At 51.6% G+C, this 26928-nt stretch overlaps 2 protein-coding genes across 4 annotated transcripts; both read left to right on the top strand.

Annotated features, from left to right (window-relative positions):
* The first annotated feature begins 402 nt into the window (after nt 1-402).
* Nucleotides 403-5119, top strand: slc39a3 (solute carrier family 39 member 3). The gene is made up of 4 exons (XM_087848606.1): nt 403-589; nt 1532-1767; nt 2382-2512; nt 3822-5119. Exons 2-4 carry the CDS (start codon nt 1566-1568, stop codon nt 4485-4487), a joined length of 999 nt encoding a protein of 332 aa, XP_087704732.1. The 5' UTR covers nt 403-589; nt 1532-1565; the 3' UTR covers nt 4488-5119.
* A 1933-nt stretch (nt 5120-7052) lies between these two features.
* On the top strand, nt 7053-26198 carry LOC102787916 (CREB-regulated transcription coactivator 2). Of its 3 annotated transcripts, none has more exons than XM_006805584.3 (16): nt 7053-7259; nt 12974-13075; nt 14276-14386; nt 15317-15378; nt 16327-16395; nt 17087-17193; nt 17502-17528; nt 17858-17937; nt 18231-18280; nt 19968-20233; nt 21508-21983; nt 22055-22273; nt 22351-22536; nt 23209-23280; nt 23609-23810; nt 23892-26198. In XM_006805584.3, the coding sequence occupies exons 1-16, from the start codon at nt 7092-7094 to the stop codon at nt 24080-24082; spliced, it is 2388 nt and encodes a 795-aa protein (XP_006805647.2). In that variant the 5' UTR covers nt 7053-7091; the 3' UTR covers nt 24083-26198. The 3 variants fall into 3 exon arrangements, with proteins under 3 accessions (XP_006805647.2, XP_006805649.2, XP_006805648.2); XM_006805585.3 differs by having other exon boundaries at nt 7054-7259; nt 22354-22536; XM_006805586.3 differs by lacking the exon at nt 16327-16395.
* The last annotated feature ends 730 nt before the right edge of the window (nt 26199-26928 follow it).

Genomic DNA, 26928 nt, shown 5'->3' with positions numbered 1-26928 from the left:
GGAGAGGCAGGCTCTGCTCTCCCACCAATCAGCAGTCAAACGTTTGGATCAATAGGATCAGGTGTGACAGAGCACCTGTGCTGCGAACCCACAGATCCATAAATATTACCGATCAATGATTAAAAACGTCAGACGTGGCTCGTAAAAGGCTGAGATGAACTCAATGACCTTTTTCTGATTTACTTACCCGGATGACTGAGCACACACCACGGCACAGTGACTGTTATTGATGACTGTTATTGATCATCGAGGGTAAACATAAAGAAAATCTGTGATTCTTCAACATAAATGAAAACTTTAGCTTTATGACGTCACATACATGAGGGACAGGAAGCGTTTGATGGTCCGGGGTCTCCTCCTGCTGGACCCAGGACCGAACCGGAAACCAAACACTGACGGGCTTTTATTTTGTAAAGAGGAAATGCGGTGTTTTATTGCGGAGCGCTTCACAGCAGCTCCCTCGCGAGGCGGGATCAGCTGATGGGAACTGAGTCACCACTTCCCGGAGAGCAGCACCGAGAGAAGCTCGCGCCGCCGATCAGCTCTGACACCGAGAGCCTCACCTGAGCGCGAGCCCGCAGCTGAACAGGTAAGGGTGTCTGTGCGCGGGACCGTGATCTGCTCCGGAGTAAATATATTCCGTTACCTCGGGATCATCAGCGGGAAACACACGATGGTTACCACGGTTACGCTTCCATGACTCACTGACTGCGCGTGCGCACTAACTAAAACCCCTTTAACGTCTGATTAGTTGCGCGAGGAAGAGTCGGTGCACATCTGTATGACGTAGCAGATGTTACAGCTGTGGTAAATCTGCGCAGGTGCTGAGTGTTCGGTTATCCGACTCGCCAGCAGTCGGATACAAACTGATCTGACCTCTGACCCCCGTGCCTCAGCCTGTAAACATGTTTGTTTCTGCCTGACTCGCTGCTGCCCCTGCGGCACAGCAGAGGAACTGCAGGGGGGCCGCCCACTCCGGTTTCAGACACGTCCTCAAATAACGTGGAAATCCCCCCAATCAGATCAGACCCGCCCCTCCTCTGAGTCACCCACACCTGCTGCCACAGTTAATCTGCCTTCTTCACCGCACTTCCTGTCAGCGCGCCGCTGCCTCTGTTTGCTGCTCTTATCTGCTCCTATCGATTCCTGGGGTCACATGACTCATGGCGCTCTGCACATCACAAACATCTCTGTTTGCTGCATGAGCTAAACATCACACAGGAAGTTCATCACCCCGCCTATGCCCTAACCCACAGGAGGGCGGCGAAACTGTGACCTCACCGAGCGACCTGCAGGCGGGGGTTAAACTTTAACAGCACGTCCTCATGCTGCCTGATTGTGTGTGTGGCTCAGAGGAGCCTGTGAACAACGTGTACGTCAGGTGTCATCGTCAGCTGCTAGGAGTACGTAACGCGTCTTTGCAGACTCACAGGTGTGATGCAGGCGCAGCGCCGCAGGTCGCCCGTACCTGCAGCAAATCATCATTCAAAGGAAACGTGTGTCTCACTGTGTTGTTCTTCCTGTCTGACAGACTCTCGTCCTCAGAGTGAGTCCAGAGAGCTGACATGGCTGTCGCAGGCGGAGCATCCTCCTCTGTCCTCGCGTCTTCGGCAAAGGAAACGGCGGCGCTGAAGGTGAACCCGGCTGACGTCCCCGCCCTGGAGATCAAACTAGGAGCGCTGGCGGTCCTGCTGTCAGTCACGCTGCTGTTTGGATTTGCCCCACTCTGCATCGTCCGAGGGGCGGGGCGCTTCAGCGTGCAGCCAGGTAGACTGGGGAACATCATTTTCATCATTTTAGTCGTCGTTTGGATGAGCAGATAAACGTTTCCAACATCGGTTTCTGTGAGTTCAGAACATCAGAAAGAAAATATTTGGACTGGGTATCTGAAATCAGCCGTGCTCATACTGGCTTTGCATGGACAATTCTTCTTTTGAGCACATGGTGTCCTGCAGGTCAGAAACACGCTCCTCCCACTTTCAGCCAACGGTTTTCCAATTGGTCATGCCTCCTAAAGGCAGGTGGGCGGGGCTTCACATGCTCTGGTAGTAAATGAGAGGAAGTGGGGAGACGCAGGATAACGGGTTTAGATCCCGCTGAGCCCGACGCCACGCTCGGAGCTCCAGGATTAGTCGGCAGTGTTTTGATCTCACAGCTCAACTTCCTGTTTTCTCCTAACCAGCTGATTAGATGTGACCTTGTGTGACCTCTGTGCAGTCACTCGATCAGCTGCAGCAGAAGAACATGGATCCATGAGCGCTGCTCTGCAGGGCTGCTACACGACGCCATTCAGGAGTCTGACTCTGCAGCTGTGTGATTGATCCCTGTGATTGATCCCTGTGATTGATCCGTGTGATTGATCCGTGCTCTCCGTGTTGCAGATTCACGGCGCCTGCTGCTGAGCTTGATCAGCTGTTTTGCTGGAGGCGTGTTCTTCGCCACCTGCCTGCTGGACCTGCTGCCCGACTACCTGCAGAGCATCAACGAGGCCTTCAGCAGCGCCGGGATTAAGGTAGGAGAGCGCACACGCTCACCTGAGCACACGTTAAAGAGGCCTGGAGAGAAACCGCAGGTAAAGCCTCGCCGTCACGCTCAGAGACGCTTTAACGTCTGAGCTGACTGAGGCGCCGATCCTGCTCTCAGACACTGACGTAACTCTGATTTAATAAAAAACAGCTTAAAGTCAAAGTTTTAAAATCCTGTTCAGCGCCATCGTGTGTCAGCACGAATGTGACGTCATGTGGTTGGTTACGGCTAACGGGCTCGCATTAGGTTATGTTAGCTAACTCGTGACAGGAAACACTTCAGTGCTGCAACAATGAGCTGATGTTAGACGAGGCCTGACTGTGGCAGGAAGTGACTGTTCGACTCGCTGCACTCGAACAAATTCGTCTGTCGGTCATAATGTTGGTGTTTGTAAAGCACAACCTCCGACAGCTGTTCAGGCCGGCTGCACCGCGCCTGAGTCAGCGGCCACGCAGATGTTGGCGAGTGTCTTTGTTTTCCTACTACACGCGTGTCGCACCACAAACATCCATCAGCACGTCTGCAGGAAAACCCTCTGGGAAAAAGGAATACTGCAATAAATAAATAATAAATATTTAATATTATTTCTCACAATTGTTGAATGAAGTTTATTTATAGATTTGGTCATGTCGGGCCTCCGTAGAGCTGGAAATTCAGTTTGTCAGCGTTGACATGCTTTTATTTTGAAGCAGCAGCTGGTTTATTTCCTGTCCTCAGAGTTCGCCACGGCGCTCACAGGAAACTGAGCGAGAGGGAAGTGAAAACGTTCAAACTCAGAGAGGAAGAGAAACTCTGCTGTCTTAATTATTCAACATTAACATTTGTTTATGAATGTTTGACCTTCAGTTAAAGTCAGATGTTTGTAATTTTGAGGACAAACATAACAAATTTGAGTTTTTTAAGTTTTTTTGACGATGTTGGTTTTTTTGTTTTTAGAATCTTCACATTTTCGGGACATATTTGTAGTTTTTATGTATTTATTTAAACTTGGAGGATTTAAAAAAAAACTACAAATTTGGACATTTTAATGAATTCTTATGGTTTAATGTCATAAATAAATATTTGGAGATTTAAATGTAATCTGGTTGCAGCTGCAGCTCCGATCATGTACGTGTTATTGATCGTGTCCATGGCGATGAGAATGTTCTGGAGTTTCTACTTTTAACGTTTTATTAAATATTGACGTTTTTTGATGATTTATTCAGATTTGTGAACATTCAGGTCTCAGTTTTGGACCCTGGAGATGAATCCAGACGCAGGTATCTCAAGCTGACTCTCCTCCTCTTCCTCCTCAGCTGCAGTTCCCCCTGTCCGAGTTCATCGTGGCTATGGGCTTCTTCCTGGTCCTGGTCCTGGAGCAGATCATCCTGGCCTTCAAGGACCAGACGTCGCCGTCCCCGGAGGAACGGCGCTCTCTGCTGGTGGACTCCAGCATTCAATCCAACGATCACCGCCGCCGGGGCTCGGCGGACTCGGACGGTCACTTCCACGTGGACTTTGGTTCTCAGTCCGCCCTGCGCGCCTTCATCCTGGTCTTCTCGCTGTCGCTGCACTCGGTGTTCGAGGGGCTGGCGGTGGGGCTGCTGGAGGAGGGGCGGGAGGTGCTGGAGATCTGCCTCGCCCTGATGATCCACAAGAGCATCATCTCCTTCAGCCTGACCGTGAAGCTGTGTCAGGCCCGGCTGCGTCGCTCCGCGGTGGTCGGCTGCCTGCTGCTGTTCGCCGTCATGTCGCCGCTGGGCGTCGGCCTGGGCGTCGGCCTCACCGAGACCAAGACGTCGCCGGGGCACCAGCTGGCCCGCTGCACGCTGGAGGGGCTGGCGACGGGAACCTTCATCTACATCACCTTCATGGAGATCCTACCGCACGAGCTCGCCGCCGGCAGGAACCGCATCGCCAAGGTGGCCGTGCTGCTGGTGGGCTTTGCCGTGGTGACCGCCGTGCTGTTCATCAAACTGTAGAGGCAGACGGCGAGAGGGCGAGCTCCGTGTGTGACTTCAGAGACGGTTCAGAGCTTCATTAATCACGCTTTTATTTTTTTGACGTTAACGAGAGACGAAGACTTAAGCCAAAGAGAGACGACGCGAGAGCGCCAGGGGGAGGAGCCGAACAACCCCGCAAACCTGATCCGTTAAAGTTTCTCTCCTCTGACCGCCTGCGGGGTTGGACAGAAACCCACCAATCAAACCCCCGCGAGCCGCACCTGGTGACAGCGGGGAGCAAGAACTCGCTTTAACAGGAGGAAACCTCCGGCTCAGGGAGGCGGGGTCAAGCTAAGGAGCCGCAGCAGGCGATCGAACACCCAGGGAGTGAAGAAGTGCATCATGGGAAGCAGGCTGGCCTGCTGCGGCGCTATCTCAGAGTTCAGATGTGCTCGCCAGGAGCGTCCCAGAGCGGCGGGAGATTTCCGCTTTTAGAACTAGCGTGTTGCTAAACGAGGAAACGGGAATGTTTGGAGGAGCCGAGGATGTGTTAGTGGAGCGCTCTATTTTAACTGACAGCAGGATTCAAACACTTGTTTTTGTAATAAAAGTATTTTTAAACATGTAAATTTACTGTAATCAAGTTTGTATAAAATCATGCAGAAAATAAACGTGTTTGAATTATTTCATGAGACGGCGTCCTGCAGCCGCACGGCCACGCGTCAGACGGACGCAGCGCCGAAGCGACAGGAAGCAGAAACATGAAGCTGCTGGGGACAGACACGCGCGTCTGTACTGAAGTAAAAGTACTCGATTACATTAAGACTCAAATAGAGACATGAGGTCAAACCTCTGCTGCGTGACGCTTTCCCAGCTCCAGTAATCTGATTACTCGGCAAAGATAAACTGATTACTTATCTGTGGATCGGCAGCACTGATCCAGGACGAAGTCCGACAGCTCGACAGTCACATGACCGCCCCGGTACGCGTGAAAACAGTCTGAGCAGCGATGACGCGTCGTGACGGGTTTTCAGCTTTAGCCGCCGACCGTCCGTCGTATCCAAACACGTCGGCGCTCAAGCCGACGGAAAACGTTTTTATTTTATCTGAGAAACAAAAACGTGTTTTTGTGTGAACTGCAGGCGGAAAACCAACATGGCGCCGTGACTGTGCTAGGTCCATCTTTTACATACAGTCTGTTCCCGTGGAACAGGAAATGAGCGTTTTCTGCTTTTTAAGCTAAACCAGAACTGCCCTGAAAACACGTCTGTACCACGTGGCCTCGGAAAAATAAATCACCATGACGACGACCATGTGGCACGGGCCTACAGACCGAACGGTGACCCCGGGCGGAAAGGTCAACTCTGTGCTGTCGCTGCAGGTTTCTGGGTCGCTGACAGACGCCTCATTTCCCCTAGTAACCTGTGGTTGCCATGGTTACAGGCCATTTCCTTAATTCCCAATTAATAAGTATCTGAGGCTGAGACCACAGGACTGTGAAACATGATTGTTGGGCTTCATTTCTGTACTGAACAGTTGTTTAAGATTAGTTAGTAAATAACAATTAGCTAATGTTGGTCATGAGACTAAAGTCAGTGTAAATATGAGATGGCCAATATTATAGTTATTATATTAATCATCAGTTATTACAGCAGTGAGTTTGAACTCTCAAATCAAATCACTTCTATTGTCACATCACGCGCAGGTGCACTGGTACATGTGAGTGAACCACTGAGCTTCAGTAAATATACAAGTTGCAGCTATTTATGTCCCATCACCTTAAATCTTCACTCAAAGACACTCAAGTATCTGTGACAGTGTGTATATAGATGTGTTATATATAAGAGACAATGTTGTTCCTTCAGTATGTTGGCATTACTAAATTTGCCTAAATCACAGTGAAGACTCAAAAACGAGGAGACGCGACTGAACTACAGGTGGTCTGCAGGTTTCTTCTTCTGCACTCTGTCTTCCACAGACTCGGATTAACTTTATTCTCACACAGTGAGGAAGAATAGGATCCCCACCTTGACCTTTGATCTCTGATCTCTGCAGCTGGAGGGAAATGGAGGAGCAGCCTGCAGCGGCTAAACTCTGCCGGCAGGGGGCGCCAACACACCTCAGCCGAGCCAGCTTAGCTGGTCTGTGAGCCAGAGGTTTCACTCCCCACGAAGAAACGCTGAACTCTGTCCACGTGACCTCACCCCCCCCCCCCCCCCCCACACACACACACGCACTTTTTTAATACAACTTTGAATTGTTTAAGAGGACAGAAATAGGTTCGATTATTTAAATCTATTACATTAATTTTGATTTTGTAAATATTTTTAATTCTTAGCAAGATGAACACAAAAAGACTGAACATGCTTTCTTGTTTGTTCCGGATTGAAAAAATTATTAAAAGAAAAACCAACAACAGAGCTGCTGCCTCGTCAGCTCCGGGCTGTGAACCCGGTCCCGGTCTTCCGGCGGCTGTGAACACGGTTCCCCGGCGGGGTGTTTTCGGCCGGGTTTCGGTTGGTCCCGCTGCGGGACTCGCTGCTGGTTTTGGTGCTCAGAAAAAGCGGCGGAGTGATCCCTCTTCACCCCGCCCCTCTCTGAAATCGTTCCAATACGTCAGCTCGTCCCGTCCGCTCGGTGAAGATGTCTGCGACGGGCTCAGGCGGCTGTGGACCCGGACCCGCCTCGGGCGCCGGCTCCGGGGCGTCCAACCCGCGAAAGTTCAGCGAGAAGATAGCACTGCACACCCAGCGGCAGGCCGAGGAGACGGCCGCCTTCCAGGAGGTCATGATGGACATCACTTCGACCAGGGTGAGTGAGAGGCGGCGGCAGGAGGAGGAGAGCTGCCGGAGGAAGCGAGGCCTTGTCCGGGCTCGTCGGGCTCCGGATAAGCGCTGTGCGGTGTCTCTGCGCGGCGCTTTGCTGAGATTTGGCGCAGTTTTAGCGGCGATCACCTCGTGGGGACGCAGTGTGTGGGTTTTGTTGGGTGTTTGTCTCTCCGGGACGCGCTGCTCTTCATTTCCGATACATCGTTAGCGCTCGAAGCTAACGCGGCTAACTTGTCTTGTTTACTATGTTACGTGAACGTCGCTGTCAGTCCCGCAGTGTCCCGCAGAACTCCGGCCAAAATCGGATATTTTAACGCGGCGTCACCTTACGTCACACACACATCCAACACCTTCGACTTAATTAATTCGGGGTGTTTATTTTGTTCCTTTGGCAACTTCGGCGATAATGTCAGCCATTGACAGGCTTTGCTTTCAGGTAGATGAAGCTTCCATTACTCGTGTTTTGTGTCTCCTAAGGAAAATAGTCTGATTTTATTTTTGATTTGTTTCTTTGACTTGTGGAACAAATATGTCCGTTTTACAGATCTGACGTGGTGATTTTATCTTTGTCCACCCTGCCCGGGAAAGATTACCGTAAATCGTGCATACTTTACACGGACTGGCGGCGCCGTTTTAATGTCAGGGTGGGCGATTGGTTCGGATGTGTTAACGTCACCTTGTCACTGGTGATGTGTGGGTGTCACTGTGATCTGAAACACGCCCTCAGGTGTGAAGCAGGTGACAGGTTCGGCGTGTGGAGGCAGGTGGTCTCTGCTGGTGTGTTTACTGTCGTGGGAAAATGTGGGAGTCTGGCTGTCAGTTTATTTATGATGGTTTGTGGTCGTTTCTGACAAATTTTTACAAGTTTAAAGGCGTGTGTTTCTGAAGCTAGAGGAAGCTGGTGTTGTTGTTCTGAGTCCAGCCCGTGATGCTGCAGTGGGGTTTGGAGTTTTTAGGTGCTGTGGCACTGAAATAATCACACAGTGGTAAAAGTTCATCCTTCAAGACTTATTTTGGGTCAAAGTCAGCAAACCTTTATTTTGAAATAAATGCTTCAAAATAAACCTTTATTCCTTTTAGTTTCACATCAGATGTGACAGTGATTCTGCACATAGACCACAAAATTAAAGGTAGTTCAGGAGATGCCTGAAGGTGGCTGCTGAGTGGTGGGACTTGCGTATGCACCACGGTAGGTCACAGCTTCTCCTGGACTCAAACCAAAGAGCCGTGGGCCCGACGGCTGAACAGAAACACGAATGCTTCAGGCTGACATCCAGTCACGTCTTGAAACGTTTATTTCATACACGAGTGAATGAGAAAAGGCTCAGCTCACTGTTTATGAGTGTGGTGGGCTGTGGAGGCATCTCTATTCTTCCTGTCTGGAAGCTGTGAGTTGCTCTGGACGCTGCTGCAGGTCAGACAGTCGTCTTCCCTTCTCTGTTGAATTGCAGCTCCTGCTGATGGTCCTGGTTTGGTTCTGGAGGGTCACTCGGACCAGAACCTGCAGCAGCTGCTGCACCGAGCAGGTCCAGCAGCTGCAGCTTCTTATCATTAGGAGGGGCTGTTTAGTCTCCTTGTGGGGTCGAGTTGGTCCTGAGAAAGGCCCTGGTTCTGTGCTGGTTCTGTGCTGGTTCTGTGTAGCTCAGATGGATTTAGTCACTGTGGATCCGGACTGATTGTTTAGGTCTTCTGTAAAGATTTTGGCCTCCAGGGTTTGTGAAAGCATCCTCAGGTTTGATGGTCTGACCCTCTGGTTTCATGATCCGCATCATTATTGGCTTGACCTCACTGACAGGTGAATGGTGTCAGAGCTGCTCAGTCATTCGTCAGGTAGAAACCTGCAGGTCTGTAGCAGATCCAGGAGTTTAACCGAGGACATGATCGAGCTCTCTCTGAAGGAGGATCTCTCTGGACCCTCTGCGGTGTGAGACAAACGTCCCCCCCATGATTCAGCAGCTCGTTGATCCTCCCTCAGCAGTGACGGTTCCTGCGTGACTTTATCAGCCTGTCAGATCTGAGGAGGAGTTTGGCTCCGCTCTTCTTCACAGCGTTGCTTCAGCTCATTGAAGTTTGCTCCATTCGTTTACGCACAGCTCTCTGAGCTCTGCACTCTGGGCCGCTGCAGCAGCTCCGTCTGCGCTCGCTTCAGCGTCCTGCCGATTGGTCCGAGCTTCAGCTGCGGGACACGCGGCCTCGCTCTGATGTACCGGGGAGTTCACGGTCCACGCGGGTCGTCGTCCCTCCTCCACGGCGCTCACAGCGAGCCGTTTGCTGCTGTGCACTTTACTCTCGTCTGCTGCTGAAGTCTGCTGCAGCTTTACAGACCTCAGCTGGCTGTCGTGACCTTTAACCTTCTACATGAGGCCTGTGGAGTCTGAGATCTGTGGGTTTTTCAGGATGAATGTGTTGGGATGTTCACTCCTGGGAAGACTGTGGCGTCCTGTTAGCACACCTGAGTCTGCTGTTACACAGGTGCTCACACCTGCTGCTGAGTTCATCAGTGGGCAGCAGTAGTCGCTCCTCTTTAGCTCGTCTGTAAGGACGGACGGGTTTCAGTGAGACGGGTTTCAGTGAGACGGGTTTCAGTGAGACCGCTGCTGTAAACGTTTTTTCTGCCTGTGACATGAATGAATGCAGAATAATCGAACCCTGAACATGAATAGTGTTTGCTGCTCGCTCTCTGCGGGTCGACGGTGCTGGTGTTGGTTGTTCAGAGGTCGTCTGACATGCTGTGCCTCCTGTTTCACTTCACTGCTTTTATTTCAGGTAAGAGCACCTTTCGTGCAGCAGAAACAGAGTTTATGGAGGCACTTCCTGTGTCTGCAGGCCACAACACGTAGCGTGGTTTTTCTTCTTTAGATTGCAGCTCGTCGACAGTTTGAAGTTGTTGTGAGAGGAAACAAGGCGGAGCTTATCTGATCTGAGAGCAGGTGATGGACATTCAGGTTTCCCCCACAGACCTGAGTTTGTAGCTCTGAGCGTGTTTCAGGTGTTTACTGAACTGAAGCCACAGCACGGAGATGTTCCCGAAGACGTCTCCGGTTTGGCGAGTTCGCTGCTTTCAGGGCTTCAGAGGGCGACGCCTCCAAAGGACAGCAGGCTGCATAGACGCTCCCGCTGCTTTTTGATCGCCGTCCATGTGACTCTGTTTCTGCAAAGTCTTCCATATCTGAAGTAGGAAAAATGCCCGAACTCAGCTGTTTGAAGCTGTAACCAAATGACTCCCAAAGAATTCAGCGATGAGTCAGTTTGTAAGGAAACGTGTGCGGGTCACTGACTCGCGATCGTCTGTGCAGGAAGTCACCGTCACGCTCACAGGAAGGATGTCGGCTTTCAAGCTTGGGATAAGAATTAGAGCTGGATGTGCTCTTCAAATAAATGTAGATCTGTGGCCGTGCAGATGTCAGCCCCCCCGGGGCGTTCTCACACTACAGGTGTCACGTGGTCACAGGACGGCGTCGTCGGCGTAGAGGAGGATTCTTCCAAAATAAAACGGGTCCATGTTGGAGTTAGCTCAGGCGTCCACAAACACGTGGATGGGATATTTCTGAGCTAACAGTTTGCTGTAATTTCACTGCTTCAAGTTCTCTGGACGTGTTTCCATTAGCGACGGGGGCCATCTTTAATTATAACATGAGCGTTTTTCCAGATTTTGGGTTCAGAATGACAGTAAATCGTCTTCAGTTCATTAAAAAGTTTCATTTCTGAACATGAAACTCATTCTGTGACAGTATGACGAGAAAATAGTCGCACGAACTGTCACAGCTTTTGTTTGGGTGTTACTTAAGGTAGTTTTTGTGGGCGTGGCCTCCTGCCGTTTTGTCCTGACTGAGGCAGACAGACAAGCTCATGCCGGTCACGCCGTCTCTGCACTGATGTATACCGCGGCGTGCACGGCGCCTGCAGCCTGAAGCGATGGACATGGGTTGTGATCCTCATCGGCCTCGGCAGAGACGACGTCTCGGGCAGCGAGGAGGTCCTTCAGAGCCTGAGGAGACGCTGTGGGTGGAGCTAGAGCTGGGCGGTGTCTTTGTGAGGTCGTCTCATTATGGAGGGAAAGCTTTTCAGTCCAGTTTGTTCTTCCAGCTGAGCTGCTGCGCTGTGCTCGGCACAGGAAGTCTGAGTTTATTGTCAGAGGCCCGCCTCCTCTCACGATGGAGATGATGGCAGCGGCGGGCAGCGGCGGGCAGAGTCCTAAGGCGGGAACAGATGTGTGGTTCGAGCCTGATGTTTCTGAATCCCCCAAACTTCACGAACAAAAAAGGAAATTGTTTGTTGTGATGAGTAAGTTCAGAAGTGGGGAACAGACGACGGCCTCGTGGCGTCACAGCAGGCGTTGATGGCGCCGTGCGGGCGCTCCGAGCTGCTGATGGTCTCTGTGCAGGTCTTTGGAATGACATCATCAGCTTCCTCTGCAGAGGCCGCCTCCTCCTCGACGTTGTGCCGCTCGCGGTCCTGGCTCTGGTCTGTGGGACCCTCCGGAGCCCAACCGTGACCCGCCACACTCAGCAGACAGGAAAGGGCCGGGCTAGAAACTTTCAAAATAAAACCTGAGGCCATCATATCAGGCATGAGCTCTTTATCACGAGTTGAATCTTTCATGTGGATAATCGAGCGTTTGAGCCGAGCTGACTTTACTGTGCAGTGAGAGCAGATGATGAGGTCGTGTCTACAGATGTTTATGTTGCTGTACAGATGTGTTGATCAGTATCTGCACTTCGTCCGCAGTATTCTGGGATGCAGACGTGTGTACCTGTTTCTTTGTTCTGACCCCGTGTTGGCGAGCGTGACCATAAACTGCAGCCTGATGCGTGGATGTAATGGCCGCTCGTTTGCGCCGCTCGGCCTGAATTAAACGGCGTTTGTGGACGAAGTTGAGCGTGGTTACGTTATGTGTCATGGAGGAGGAGCTGATGTTAAAGAGGAGGAGCTGCTGTGTCCGGCTCAGCAGAACGATCCTGGCTCCTCCTCCTCACCGTTTCCAGGAACGCTTCAGGTGGACGTGAAGTGGCGAATGACTTAAATCTGTTCCTCTGACGGACAGACCCGTCCCTCGGGTTTGTTTAAAGCGAAGATTAAACAGGAAGTTGCCGCTGCGCTCCTCTTTGGTGATCATCCAATCAGAAATGGACCTGGACCCTGAAGGGGCGTGGTCAGAAGGTTGAACGAGTTCCATCTGTCAGAGGATTGAGCCTGAGCACGCTCTGGCTCCGCCCCCTTCAGAGACTCGGGTGTAAGGTAACCACGGCGCCCTCAGTGGGGCCACCATCTTTGTATTTGGATGCTTTTATGACGCAAACACGATGCAGAAAAAATTGAAGTGAAAGAACCGAAACGCCTCGTCATCAGTGATGTCATCAATAATCCCAAATCTGTGGTGGAGACCGGTGCGAGGAAGCGGCGTTTTTCTGTGCAGGTGAAGGCGGAGTCAGGCGGAGGTGGACGTGGTGTAGACGATGAGAAAGCGTTTTATCTGTAACACCATCAGCGCTGCTCTTCCTCCCACATCCACCCCTCCGCCTGCTGCCCTCGCGTCATCGCAGCACCAAACACAACCTTTGATGACATCACTGAAGTGAGCAGGTAACCAGGTGACATGATCACCTGGTTACCTGCTCAGGTAACCGGTCTGTACGGCTCGCCGAGGTCGTGGTCATTCATGTATTTGATCTGATTGACGGTGTGTTTCTTTCACAGCTCCAGGCGCAGAAGCTCCGCCTTGCCAGGAGTCAGGGGCCGTACTACGGCGGCTCATTACCAAACGTGAACCAGATCGGCAGGACCCCTCAGGACTTCCAGGTAATCGACTGCACTTTCACCCTGATGTCACTTCCTGTTTCCTTTCTTGTCGCAGGTGCAGGTCAGCGAGCGTCAGCGTATCGGTCGATCTCTGCTGACGTGATGAAGACGCCTGTTTGTGTAAACGTTACTGCGTTTGAGTATCGGAGTGATCGATATAAGGTGGAAATAAAGGCGGGCTGAGGATGGCGCCCTGTGGGACTCCTGCAGAGCGTTTAAGGCGGTCTGATGCTTTCGGTGGTTTGTGTGTGATCAAAGCCACAGACGTCGTCGCCTCATCCGCTCAGTTTCTCTTTTGGTTTGACTCTTAGCTCCTGATCGTATCTCTTTACTCGTGTTTTAATGTTTGTTTCCTCCTGAAAAGAGAAATGAGGAAACATCGCTCTGCCTTCATCAGTGTTACTGATTGTTTTGTGACGAGGAAGACGATTGGCTCAGAGTTTTCTCTCCTTTAGTCTGGATTCAATCAGGCGCCGGGTCTCTGCTGTGAGCTCCAATCAGACGTGTGCAGCAGGAGTTAGAAAGCCGAGTCATCATCTCTGACTCATCAGTGTTTCCATCACACTCTGTAATGGCGCCGTTTGTGGCTCCTCCTCTGCTGCAGAGGAGCTGAGCGTGGACAGAGCGTCTCTCTGGTGTTTCCTCCTGTGGGTCTGATGCAGATGGCCGATCCCACATTAAAGGGTCTGGTCTGCGACGCAAACAGACACAGGTAGCCTGCAGAAGCTCCACCCCCTGATCCAACGGGGTCTCTGTGGTGTGGCTTGTTGACGCCCTCCTGCAGCTGCTGATCCTCTGATCGAGGAAGGTCTCGCCTGCTCGGGGCTCTCCGGTTCTCCCCCGGGGTCGTGCGGTGAACTCTGGGACCGCGGTTGCCCCGGGACACGAGCTTCGCTTCACAAACAGCCGTTGGTCCCTACAGGCTGAGCTCGCCGCCTCATCTTTGTTCAGTTTATTTGAATTATACTCGAAGATCAGACAAAAACGCTGTTTCAATAACTGCAACATGTCAGTGAATCAGTCTCTGAGTAAAAATCTGAGATTACAAATACTGAGCAGAGTAATCCTCATCAGGTCACATTATTATGGGCTTTTATTTTGAAGTGTTTCCTGTTTCCTCAATATTTACAGGTGTGGAAATGATGCTGACTCTGTCTCCCCTCTCTCTGTCTCCCCTCTCTCTGTCTCCCCCCTCCTCAGGGCTCCTTCCCGTCCACGCTGGAGTCCAGTCGGGCGACGCGGCATCACGGGCTGGTGGAGCGAGTGCAGAGGGACCGCCGCTTCGTCTCGCCGGTCCGACCATATCGCAAAGTATCCTTCAGTTTACGCGAGGCTCCCGGGCGTATTCCAGATTGCTCCTGTGCTCCTGACTTCCTGTCTGTCTGTTTACTTCCTGTAAAGACTGAAACCTCTCGGGAACTATTTTCAGCAGCGGACGACCAAAAATCTGCAGCAGCAGCTCCAGGATGGCGTGTGGAATAAATCAGTGTGTGTCGTGGTGGCGGAGGATGGCGTGTCAGCTGAAAGTGAGCGTTTAGAGATTTCGGCGTGGCGGTAAAATCCAGCGGTGGTGCACTCCTCCTCCTCTGTGGTCGCAGTGATGCGTCATTCAGTGTTTCAGCTTTTAGGATAACAGGAGACAGGAAGTGCAGGAAAGGCGTCGGGCAGCGAGCTCACAGATGTCGATGCTTTATTGGACGGGTCGTTTTTGTCGCGCTCTCTCAGTCGTCCTCTGCAGAGCGTCGATGGGGCGAGGGGGCGGGGCTGATGTGTGATCACGTTGGAATCGTTGAGTTTGTGTCAGCAGTGAAAAAGTTGCTCGTGCAGGCGCGCTCGTCTCCACACTTGGAGCTCCTCCCATCTGACAGAAGTGCGACCTTTGACCTTGGTTTGAGTAAGAAGTTGTGGTGAAGCTCTGAGTTCTTCAGACTGCGAGGGCGAGAGTTCAGAGTTCATCCTCCGCTCGCGTCCTGCAGCTTCAAACGCCGCAGAAACGCCGATGATGAATCCGAAAACTTACAAATAAGTTTAAAGAAAAAACGACGTCGGGCGGTCGGGGTTAACGTGTCCTAACAGGGCGGGGTCATTCAAACCCGCGAAGCGACACAGGTGAGTTTCTACAGGTGGACGGTTCAGCCGTGCAGCAGGTCAGCGCGGTGTCGGCGCCATCTGAAGCTCGTTTAGCTCCTGATACTGAAACTGATGAAGCTCTGTGCTTTCCTTAACCTGCTGCTTCCTCAGATGGACAGCTCCCCGTACAGCCCCGCCTACCTGTCGCCGCCACCCGACCCCAGCTGGAGAAGGTGCTGTCTGTTAACCCCGCCCCCGCTCTCCCCGCTGTCTGTGTGTCTGTGTCTGTCGTTTCGCTCCTGCTTGCTGTTCCTTCCTGTAGCCTCGGCGTCGCTGCAGTAAAACCTCGACGCTCCTCTGAGGTCAGGAGGAGATGAAGCTCCGCCTCAGGCTGTGAAGAAGACGCTCTGCTGCAGCCTGACCCGTGAAGAACATCTGTACACAGATGTTCTGTGATCGTGACGAGCCGATTCCAGACCTGTGTTCCTCCTGCTCTTCTTCTTCTTCTTCTTCTTCTTCTTCTTCTTCTTCTGGAATCTTTGGTTCTTTCTTCTTGGCTTCTTCAGCTGCTTCCTGCCTTCTTTCTGCGTTTCCTTCAGAGGGAGGCCGGCTTCCGAACTCCAGGTGTCCTATGAAGCTCCGCCCCCGCAGGTTTCTGCCACTGACTGGTTTCAGGTCTGCCTGCGCTCGCTCCACCTCCTTTGTAGGAGCACGACGGCGCGGTCAGGTTGGGGGTCTGAGCACAAACTACGGTGGCCCCCGAGGTGATAACGCACTCAGAAAAAACCACAACAAAGCAGGAAGGGTGCGTGGGCGGGGCGGTTAAAGGTCACGCTCAGATCGGCTCCAACAAGCCTCCAGCTGAGCTGACCCCTCCCCGCCGCAGGCGGAGCGTTACGAGGACCGAAGGAGCCGCGGGACCTGAAATCCACCACGCGAACGCCACCACAGGGAGTGAAAACCACGTGGGAGAAGCTCGACGCTCGATCTTCATCCGCTCGGGTTTGTTTGGCAGCTCAGGGCCACCGTACAGCCGGACCCGGCAGCTCGAGGCCGCGGAGCCTCCCTCTCTGCTTGGCTTGTTTGTCTCTGAGCCTCCTCCTCCTCCTCTTCGTCACCCTTTGACTTTGCTGCTTCCTGCTCGTCAGACCAAAATAACTTTGTTTTTGTCGATCATAAAGGAATTGGTCTGGAAACTTCCCCGGGGATAAAAGCCAGTTGTTTCGTCTCCCCACCACTGCACTCAACAGGTGAACCCTCCTCCTCCTCCTCTTCCTCCTCCTACCTTCACTTCCTCCTCTTCTTCCTTCCTGCAGCTGTAACCTTCACAGTGGACTTTCACAAGAATTAGATCTTTCGATGCTTCAGACATTGAAGCTTTCTTCCTTCCTCGCTCTGCCCGATGCTGCTCGTGAAAACTTCTGACCTCGGGTGCAGCAGCTGCTGTCACAGGTCAGAGGTCATGTTGTGCAGCTGTTTGCAGTCAGAGCGAGCCTTCTACGGAGAGCCAAAAGTGCCAAAATCACATTAAACATTCCAGAATTTCCTCTTATTGCCTGTTTTTACTTCCTGTGAGTGTCGGTTAAACATCAGGCCCAAGTAAACGGATCAGAGTGACTCCGCCTTCGTTTACATACAGTAGCACAAATGCAGGAAGACGAGAGATCACATGACCTTCACCCCCGTGGAAACATCTGGAAACAGAAAAGTAAATTAATGTCTGCGTTTTATTTTTTCATGTTTTGTTGGTTTTTAAAGACAAATTCATTTATTTTTGAGTCGTTTCTTTTCATTTTGGCATTTTTGTCTCTCCGTAGTTCAAAGAGCGTTTCTTTGGCGTCTCATCTCTTTGTTTCACCCTCGCTAACCTTCACCTCCTCCAAGCCTGTGCTCCTCTCTCTCTCCCCCTTTAACTCTCTGTCGGTGTCTCTCGCCCCTCAGGACCAACTCCGACTCAGCGCTCCACACCAGTGTGATGAACCCGCCCTCCGGAGACCCGTTCAGCACTGGCGGACCCACGCTCGCCCTCCAGAACGCCAGAATGGGCGGTGAGTGAAACCGAACGCAACAAGCCAACCGCTGCGTCAGTCAGATTCGAACAGACGCCAGCACAGGTGTACGAGACTTGAAAGACGGTCCGTGTTCAGGGCGCGAAGCTTCAAACATGTTGGAAAGTTGAAGTGAAACAGCAGGATGATCCTTTTTAATAATTACAGGAAAACATTTAAATCGGTAACGGCGACGTCCTGAGCGGACACGTTTCAGTGATTCAGCATGTTTGTAATCACCTGTGTGTGTGTGTGTGTGTGTGTGTGTGTGTTTGTGTGTGTGTGTGTGTGTGTGTGTGATGCTGCAGGTCAGAGCGACGGAGAGGGCAGAAGAAGTGAGTAACGCACATTTATCCTACGTCCAAAGGTCAAACTTCCTGTCACTGATCAATGACTGTGGATGTCAATAGAACAGAAATATTGTTTGTTGTCGGGCAGATTAGCATCTTTACAAAAGTAAAGACCAATGAGAGACTGTACAGGGCAAACATGAGAAGGATGCTGCACAGTTATCATGCAGCTAGCAGGATCATCTTGTGCTGTATGTTTGTGCAACAATGACAAATGCATGAAGGACGCCAGCTTTTCCCTCCTTGAGCTTTTCACATTAAAGCGTCACAGCCCTCCTCTCCACGTGTGAGTCACGGTGTTTTATGTCCCTCAGTGTTTCCGTATCCTGTCCCGCCCATCGAGGAGAACGTGTTGGACGAGGGGAAGCTGATGAAACCCTGGGACACCAAGAAGGTAAAACCCACAGAAACACCATCTGCCTGTTTCACCCTTACATTAAATATTTACATTTATATTAATTTCTCCCTCCAATCTCCATACATGTCCCGAGAGTATGCGAAGGACATTTATGACATTTATGACATGAGTCAAAATCTCATTATCATCCTGACACACAGCTGCTGCAGGGTCCGTTTTAGAAACATGTTGACATCTTAAGTTAGGTGTTTTTAGCTTGTTCTAAAGTTTACTCAGTGGTGTTTGATGCTTCTGAGTCATTTCTGTTATTCTGGATTTTTCTTTCCCAGCTGCCGTTGTTGTCATCCCGGCCGAAGTCCTGCGAAGTTCCCGGCATCAAGTAAGTCCCAAAAAGCTTCTGTTAATTCAATTCAATTTTAATTTATTTAGCACCAAATCACAACAAAAGTCGCCTCAAGGCGCTTCATAGATGCACAGAAAAACCCAACAATCATATGACCCCCTATGAGCAGCACTTTGGCGACAGTGGGAAGGAAAAACTCCCTTTTAACAGGAAGAAACCTCCAGCAGAACCAGGCTCAGGGAGGGGCGGGGCCATCTGCTGTGATTGGTTGGGGTGAGAGAAGGAAAACAGGATAAAGACATGCTGTGGAAGAGAGACAGAGGTTAATAACAGATATGATTCAATACAGAGAGGTCTGTTAACACATAGTGAGTGAGAAAGGTGACTGGAAAGGAAAAACTCAATGCATCATGGGAATCCCCGGCAGCCTACGTCTATTGCAGCATAACTAAGGGAGGATTCAGGGTCACCTGGTCCAGCCCTAACTATATGCTTTAGCAAAAAGGAAAGTTTGAAGCCTAATCTTGAAAGTAGAGATAGTGTCTGTCTCCCGAATCCAAACTGGAAGCTGGTTCCACAGAAGAGGGGCCTGAAAACTGAAGGCTCTGCCTCCCATTCTACTTTTAAATACTCTAGGAACAACAAGTAGGCCTGCAGAGCGAGAGCGAAGTGCTCTAATAGGGTGATATGGTACTACAAGGTCATTAAGATAAGATGGGGCCTGATTATTTAAGACCTTGTATGTGAGGAGCAGGATTTTGAATTCTGGATTTAACAGGAAGCCAAAACAGGAGAAATCTGAACTAGTTTTTCAGCATCACTCTGAGACAGGATATTTCTAACTTTAGAGATGTTGCACAAATGGAAGAACGCAGTCTTACATATTTGTTTAATATGTGCGTTGAAGGACATGTCCTGGTCAAAAATGACTCCAAGGTTCCTCACAGTGTTACTGGAGGCCAAGGTAATGCCATCCAGAGTAAGAATCTGGTTAGATACCATATTTCTAAGCTTTTCAGCGCCGAGTACAATAACCTCAGTTTGATCTGAATTAAGAAGCAGAAGGTTAGTGGCCATCCAGGTCTTTATGTCTTTAAGACATTCCTGCAGTTTAACTCATTGGTGTGTGTTATCTGGCTTCATGGACAGATAGAGCTGGGTGTCATCTGCATAGCGTGAGACTTGGAGGAGAGAGACCTAATGTTTAATAATCCACATGTCATAGTTTTACTCTTTGGTTCAGATGTGGATACTGTATCGTTCTTTCTTTGCTGGTTTTTAGTTTGTGTTTTGTCTGTTTGGGAGCTGACACAGTCTCTGTGGAGATGGGTTTTTTTTGGGGGCGGTACCAAAAACCCATCTCCATAGCCGTTCTCTGTTAGTTTGTAGCCCCTGTTAGCCGTTCTGTTAGTTTGTAGCTCCTGTTAGCCGTTCTCTGTTAGTTTGTAGCTCCTGTTAGCCGTTCTCTGTTAGTTTGTAGCTCCTGTTAGCCGTTCTCTGTTAGTTTGTAGCCCCTGTTAGCCATTCTCTGTTAGTTTGTAGCCCCTGTTAGCCGTTCTCTGTTAGTTTGTAGCCCCTGTTAGCCACACTCTGTCAATCTGAGTGATGCTTTAACCTGATTTGTTAAGAATGGCCTGGTTTAACCGTTACCTGGAGACAGGTAAAGCTTCAGGAACTTGAGCTGTGATGTGAATCTCTCTGACCTTGTTCTGTTTCCTGTCAGTATCTTCACTTCCCCGGAGCAGCCGTCCACGCCGGCTCATGGTGTTCCCTCGGCGCTGAACACTGGCGGCTCGCTGCCTGACCTCTCCAGCCTCCACTTCCCCTCACCACTGCCCACGCCACTGGACCAGGACGAACCGGGTTTCCTGGGGTCGTCCTCTTTGAGTGGTGGCAGCAGCACGGGGAACCTGGCCTCCACCCTCACCCAGCTGGGGATCAACGCCGCCAACGCGCAAGGAGGAAACGGCAGCTTCCACCACCCACCAGGTAAGTGAAGCTGTGACCTGTGAGTTTGTGCTACAGGTGTTGCGATGTGTTGAACTGCAGTCTGTCGTGTTAGCAGTGAAATGATTGACAGGTGTGAAATCTGTGCAGGTGAGAGCAGAGAAGGCCTGCAGCTATCGATTATTTTAGTAATCGAGTAATCTATTGATTATTCCATCGATTAATTAAGTAATCGGATTAGAAATACTTTTGTCTTATTAATAACAGGTTTGTCAGAACAAACGTTGGTTTTAAAAACTGCAATGTTTTACTGCACACATCAGAAACGAAACCCCCGATTGTATTCACGCTGTATTAGGATCACATTTTTAAAACATTTTTTAAACCCCAGTTTTTGTGCTGCTGAGAACAACGTTACGATGCTGCAGATGTTTATTAATATAAATAATAACTCAGGTCAGTGCCTCGTGTACGTTTGTATTGGTTTGTGAAAAACGCTTTTAAATAAACAACATTTAACATTATTTCACTTTCAATCTGAAAAATGTTACAAAAGCCTTGATAGGGTCTCGTACACCCCACGCCCTCCTTTAGACACACCCCTGTTCGCTTCCACGTGTAATAGGACGGCCGCGGTCGGCCAGTATCAGACTATCAGGAACTTCTGCTGAACAGCTGCTGTTTCCTCGAGATCCGAGTCTCCATATGTTTCTCGAGAGGCTGTTTGGGGCAGCGGTGACTCGGCAGGACCGCACACGGTACAGGAAGTGAGTTTCAGAGTAATGTCTGCGACGGCGAGTCAGACAGGTCGTGCTGTTAGCTGCTGAAACGTACGAAGGTCCGAGAGAATCAGGAAGACTGAAGCTGCCGTAGGAGGATGAGAGTTTAGGGTGGAGAAGCAGAGGGTGGAGTCGCCGCAGCAGAGGCCACTCTTCCTGCTGCGGCGTTTCTGACAGCGAGCGGCTCTTCCTTTGAGCTCTACTGTCAGAGTCGGCAGAGGAAGTCCGTGGGCGAGCGCTAAATTTAACCCGAGAGGAGGATTTTTGTTTAAGGGAGGAAGCGGCGTCGGAAAATGTTGAGTCGTCTGTGAGGCGACCTCAGGCAGGAAGTGGCTGAGAGCTCGACCTCAGGTTACCGTCGCCGTCCCGTGCTCTGACAGGCTGCGGACCAGGACGAGGGAACGCGTTTTTATTGTACATGAGGTCAGACAGGAACTGCAGGTTTACACCTGCTGCGACCTCCTGGGACGGAGCTGGTCGATGGCGAGGTGCGATCAGCTGAGTGCTCGGTGTTAACGTTGTTCTTGTGTCTTTCAGGACTCCTGGCATCGTTACAGAGCACGCTCGGTAACCCCTCCCTGCAGTCATCGCTAAGCAACCCCAACATCCAGTCATCACTCAGCAGCCACTCCTTCTCCAACTCCCTTAGCTCCGCCTCCCTGCACTCATCGCTCAGCAACCCCTCGCTGCAGTCGTCCCTGAGCTCCTCGCCGTCGCTGCCGTCCTCCCTCAGCAGCCAATCGCTGCACTCGTCTCTCAGTAACTCCTCCCTCCAGTCTGCGTCCAGCGGTAACCCTGGTTACAGCAGCGGCGTGGGCGGCTCTGGCTCCTGCTCCTCCTCCTACTCGCCACTGATGAGTGGGCAGGGCCAGCCGCCGCCGCAGCTCAGCACATCGCCGCGCCGCCGCGTCCAGCTGTCCCCGCTCATCCTGCCAATGGGTGGCGACTCACGGCGGCATCACTCCAAACAGTTCTCCCCGACTATCTCACCCACGCTGTCCTCCATCACACAGGTAAGCGATCACCTGTTCAAAGTCGATACAAACAGGAAGTGATGCAGTTAACGTCCCGCCTCCCTCTGCAGGGCGTCCCGTTGGACACCAGCAGGCTTCCTCTGGACCAGCGGCTGCCTCCGTACCCGCTCAGCCAGTCCCACCAGCACCAGCCCGCCGCGCAGCAAACGACGCTGCCTCAGCACCACCACCAGCCGCCGCTCCGCCTCCAGCAGCCGCGGCCCAGCAGCCAGCAGCAGCTCCACCTGCAGAACATGCGGAACCAGCACCTGCAGCAGCACTTCGGAGCGGTACGTCCCCAAATTCAGTCCTGATTCTAAAGTTCCCGTCCGTTAGCTCTGGCGCTCACCACCGTGTTTCCTCGCAGCAGCAGAGGCCGATGGGACCGCAGATGAGCGCGGCGCCGCCTGTGAAGAGCGAGGGCGTGCCGGAGCAGTGCGTCCAGACCTCGTCCTCACTCTGCCACGCCAAACAGGAAGCGGAGCAGCAGAGAGCCGGCCTCCATCAGCACCAGCAGCACGCCGGCCACAGCCTCCCCGCCGACATCTACAACGTGAGTGACCTCTGCCGCCAAAGCTCAAGTTAAACACACACACTTGCCTTAAAGTAGGCGGAGCCGGCCGCTGTCACTGCAGCGTAATGCTTCGTTCTGCTGATGCTCAGGTCGCGGCGCCCGTGCACGAGCAGTTCTGATTGTTTGAGACGTGGAAACGTCTGATTGATTTTGGCGTTGTTGTGGTTTTGCTGCGTGTTTGTGGCGGATGCTGGCGAGCGTGTCCCACGTGATGATGTCGTCGTTGTTCACACGGCAGATAAACTCCCGAGACTCGTCTGTGTCGGGGTCAGAGGTGAGGTCCTCCCACCTGGATCAGCTGGTTACTCTTCAGCAGTGACTTCATCAGACGTGTTACCGTGAACGCTTTCAGAGCACGTGCTTCAAATTATTTCGTGATATGAATTTTAGGCCATATCGCCCCGCCCTACTGCTGAGAGAGAGTGGCGTTCCCGGGACAGACGCCAGACCCGGGCCGTCCTGGAGGAGGCAGAAGGCGTAAACATCAGCATGGTAGTGAGGACGCTGAGAGTCATGTGACCAACATGAGGCTGACACCAAACATTAGATTAGTTTAAGTGTGTCTGCGTGTGTGTGTCTGTGTGTGTGTCTGCGTGTGTGTTTTACGTCCTCGGCTGATGGATTTAATCACTCTCTGTTGTCTTTTCCCAGGATGCCTTGCTCAGCTCTCTGCTGGACGACCCCTACCTGAGCCTGCAGCTCACCGGCAGATCTGAGCAGCAGGTAAATACGTCACATGTTTGAATAGAAGGAGCTGATTGGTTGTCAGTACGGCTGCAGGGTGTTTGTAAGAGGGGCTGAGATCGTCTGAGCATGTGCGGAGGAGCGAGGGTGGAGAAGAGGAGGTGCAGAGGGTGGGTGGGACAGAAGGAGATGGAGGCAGATGATTGGCTGTGGAGCTCAGGTGGAGGGTTGTTTTCCCAAAAGTAGGAGGAGTTTCATCTGTATTCTGTAGCGTGCTTCTTCAGGTGTTGATGATTTTGAGGATGACCTCCTGCGCCGTGACGTCTCAATCGAGTCACGTGACCTCAGCTTTTTCTTCCCGTTGCAGTTCGCCACAGAGACGCAGGCCGACATGCTGTCCCTGAACCACGGCGGTCTGAGCTGCAGCGCAGACAAGAACCAGTTCCCCTCCAACAGCCAGGGGGCGCTAGACCTGCAGGACCTCAGTGACCAGCAGCTCCTCAACAATCAGAACCAGAACTTCAGCGGCGGCGACGGACGACACAACGTGCCCAACATCATCCTCACAGGTCAGTGAGACGCCAGCCAAGCGTCGTGTTTTCTGCTCGTTTCTCCCGCACGCCTCTAAACCCCTCCCCCTGCGTCTGCAGGCGACTCTCCAACGGGCCTGTCCAAAGAGATCGCCAGCGCGCTGTCCAACGTCCCCGGCTTTGAGATGGACTCCTTCTCGCTGGACGACCAGCTGCGGATGGACCCGCTGTCCCTGGACATGCTGGAGGGCAACCTGATGCTGGCCGACCCGGCCGTGGAGGACTCCTTCCGCTCGGACCGGCTCAAGTGACGCCGCCGACGCTCCGGGAACGGCGCCCGCACCTGGCGAGGACTCCGCCCTTCCGTCGCTCCCCCACAGCCGGTCTGTCGAGCGAGCTTTGGAAGAAGGCGCCTTCGTCGATGAAGGAGCTGAGATCGGTGTGGGGGGAGGGATAAACTGAAGGAGGCGGAGCCTCACTGTCAATGGCACTTAAACTGAAAACGCTCTCGCTTGCTTGAAGTCAGAAACTGCTGCAGATTTCTGACCACTCCCCGCCCACGCCCGCCGTCATGATGGCGTCACGCCACAGGAGCGGAGGCGTGAGAGCGGCGTGGAAGCCACTTTCTGCTCCGACAGCTACTTTAACAGGAACTTAGCCATGACCCCTGACCCCTGACCCTGCGTGCTGCTTCTGCGCGGGCTGCTCCACTTTTATGCAGAACTCATTTTGACGTGTGAGCATGCTCGGACCCGCCCACCTTTACGTTGCCTCTGACTGGACACGAGCGTCGACCTACAGCAGCTGAGCGTTGCCGTGGTCACGCGGGGCACTTCGAGCTTTCTCCCGCCGAGGCTCGTCAGGAGAACACGCCCCTCAGCTGGAGAACTGCCGTGGCTACACGAGGAATGGACACACCCACCTCGGCGTCACCTGTAGGTCAGAGACGTCCCGCTTCGGCGCTGTGAGTCGACGCGTCCCGTGTCATCACACGATCTGCTCTTCGGCTTCTCTGTGCGAGTGTCAGCTGATCTGAAGGCGGAGCATCGACGGCGCTTTGACCAGCTGACGTCTGTCTGTTACATCCACATTCCCGCCGCCTGCAGATCGTCAGCTGACCTTTGAACCCAAAGCGATGCTTTTCAAAGAGGAGCGCGAGCCTTCCTCCTCCTCCTCCTCCTCGTGTGTTTTTATGAACTCGAGTATAAAGATTTTATTTTTGTAAATAACTCAGATATAAAAATCATATTTAAGAAGAAAACGTTTAGCTCGCCGCCGTCGTGAGATCAGCCCGCACGTCCGCCTGACTGCTTGAACGTCGGAGCTCGTCTTCGACGCCTTCGTCTCGATGCGCTCACCCAGGATGGCGAGGTCCCAGCAGAGTCCAGCCCCGCCTTAAAACAAATGAGCGCGTTATCAACACGTGATTGTGATCAGAGCCTGACAGGAAGCAGCACGACCACAAAATATTTTTCTGTTTTAAACAGATTTTATTTTATTCTGAAAATATTTGAATGAATTTAAATTTACGGAAGTTTCACTAGGAGCAAAAAACAAAAGTTATTTTTAAATGTTTCACATCATAACCAAATAAAGAGATTATTAGTTAATGACAGCAGAAAAAATAATTTATGATCCTGAAAGGATAAATGTTTTTATATTTAAAGATAAAATACTCTATCATGGCCCTGACGGGCTGCCGTAGGAATCAAAATCCTTCCTGTTTCAGCCTGGAAGGTTTTGGGAAACCTTGAATCCAAAGCAAGCGTGTTGGGGGAGGAGCTTCAGAGCAGCCTTGCTGGTTTCAGGAGGTCGGGAGGCGACGAAGGTGAGGAAGAGCAGTGGACTGGAGGTTCAGGTGTATCTGCTGCCCCCTGCAGGTCGCTCACAAGATGAAGGTCACAGTCGAGGACGGGAAAAACGAAGCTGATCTCTGAGGACCTGCAGACAAGCTCCTCCCACCTCAGCCCGGCCATCAGGAGCAGCAGCCGCTCCAGTCGTTGATCGATTGACCTCCTTGTCCTTCAGGCTCAGCGACCCGAGACGAGAGGTCAACTTCGTCTTCAGCTTTCGCTCCGTCGATCAATACCTGATCAGCTCATTGATCGCCACCTGATCTGATCAATATGTTCACACCGACAGGCTGCCGTAGAGCAGCCAGTAAAAATGCACCGCACTTCACGTCATCACAGGCGTCAGCCAATCAGGTCACGTCATGAAAAACCCGAGAAGTCAAAGTGCTGCACACGAGACGTGTGACCTTTGCACCTCCTCCTGGAGGAGGCGCGGCGGCGCCCTCGGGTCGCGGCGGCGCCTGTGTCAGGACCACCGCAGGTACAGAAAGATTAAAAAGCTCGAATATTTTCTGAGATTAAAGTCGTAATTTTATTAAAAAGCTTTTTCTACTTTTTGAATCTGAATATTACAAATATAGTCGGACACGTTTCACAGGTTTAAAGCTGAAATATTTCTTCTTCTAGTTTTCATTTAACATTTATCAATGACTCGTTTTAAAAGCACTTCCTGTTCCAGGCTGTAAAGTTCTGACCTCCACTCTCACTCCAAATGCTAAGGCCTGATTGGTCAGCGTTTGGAAGCCTGCAGAGGGGCAGCACCTGCATGCTGGGAGCAGACGACCATATAAGGACGTCTGTGCCGAGGCGACGTCACAGAGGCAGAAAAAAGTTTTAAAGAAAAGCTCAGAGGTGACTTTAGTGTTTATAGCTGAAGCTTTGATCATGTGACACGTTGACTGTGGCGTAACGTTAATCCTCCGTCCTTCCTTCTTTCCTTTCCTTCGCCCGTGTCGCCGTTCGCACCACGAATACAAATAAAAATATGAAATATTTTATTAAAAGTTTCTTTGGTGGAATCGGCGACGCCTTCGTGTTCAGCAGCAGCGTTTCTTCTTTCTTCTTCTGTTAGAATAAAACCAAAACGCGTTCGATCAAACGGACGGAGAAGCTTCGTGCGGCGATCCTGGAACAAAATCGTGTTTTACTTCCTGTTTAATGTTTTTTCCTTTCATACGACGTTCAGTAGGTCAAAAAGTTCAAAACTGAGGAAGAAATCCCAGAATTCACGTGTGTGTGTGTGTGTGTGTGCGTGTGTGTGTGTGTGAGACTGTTTTCTTGTTATGCAATAACTGTGCAGAGTA

Source organism: Neolamprologus brichardi, chromosome 11, assembly GCF_056152115.1.
Source record: "Neolamprologus brichardi isolate AB-2024 chromosome 11, ASM5615211v1, whole genome shotgun sequence".
NCBI lineage: Eukaryota > Metazoa > Chordata > Actinopteri > Cichliformes > Cichlidae > Neolamprologus > Neolamprologus brichardi.
Note: the sequence above shows the minus strand (reverse complement) of the source record. Positions and strands in the feature narration are given on the sequence as shown.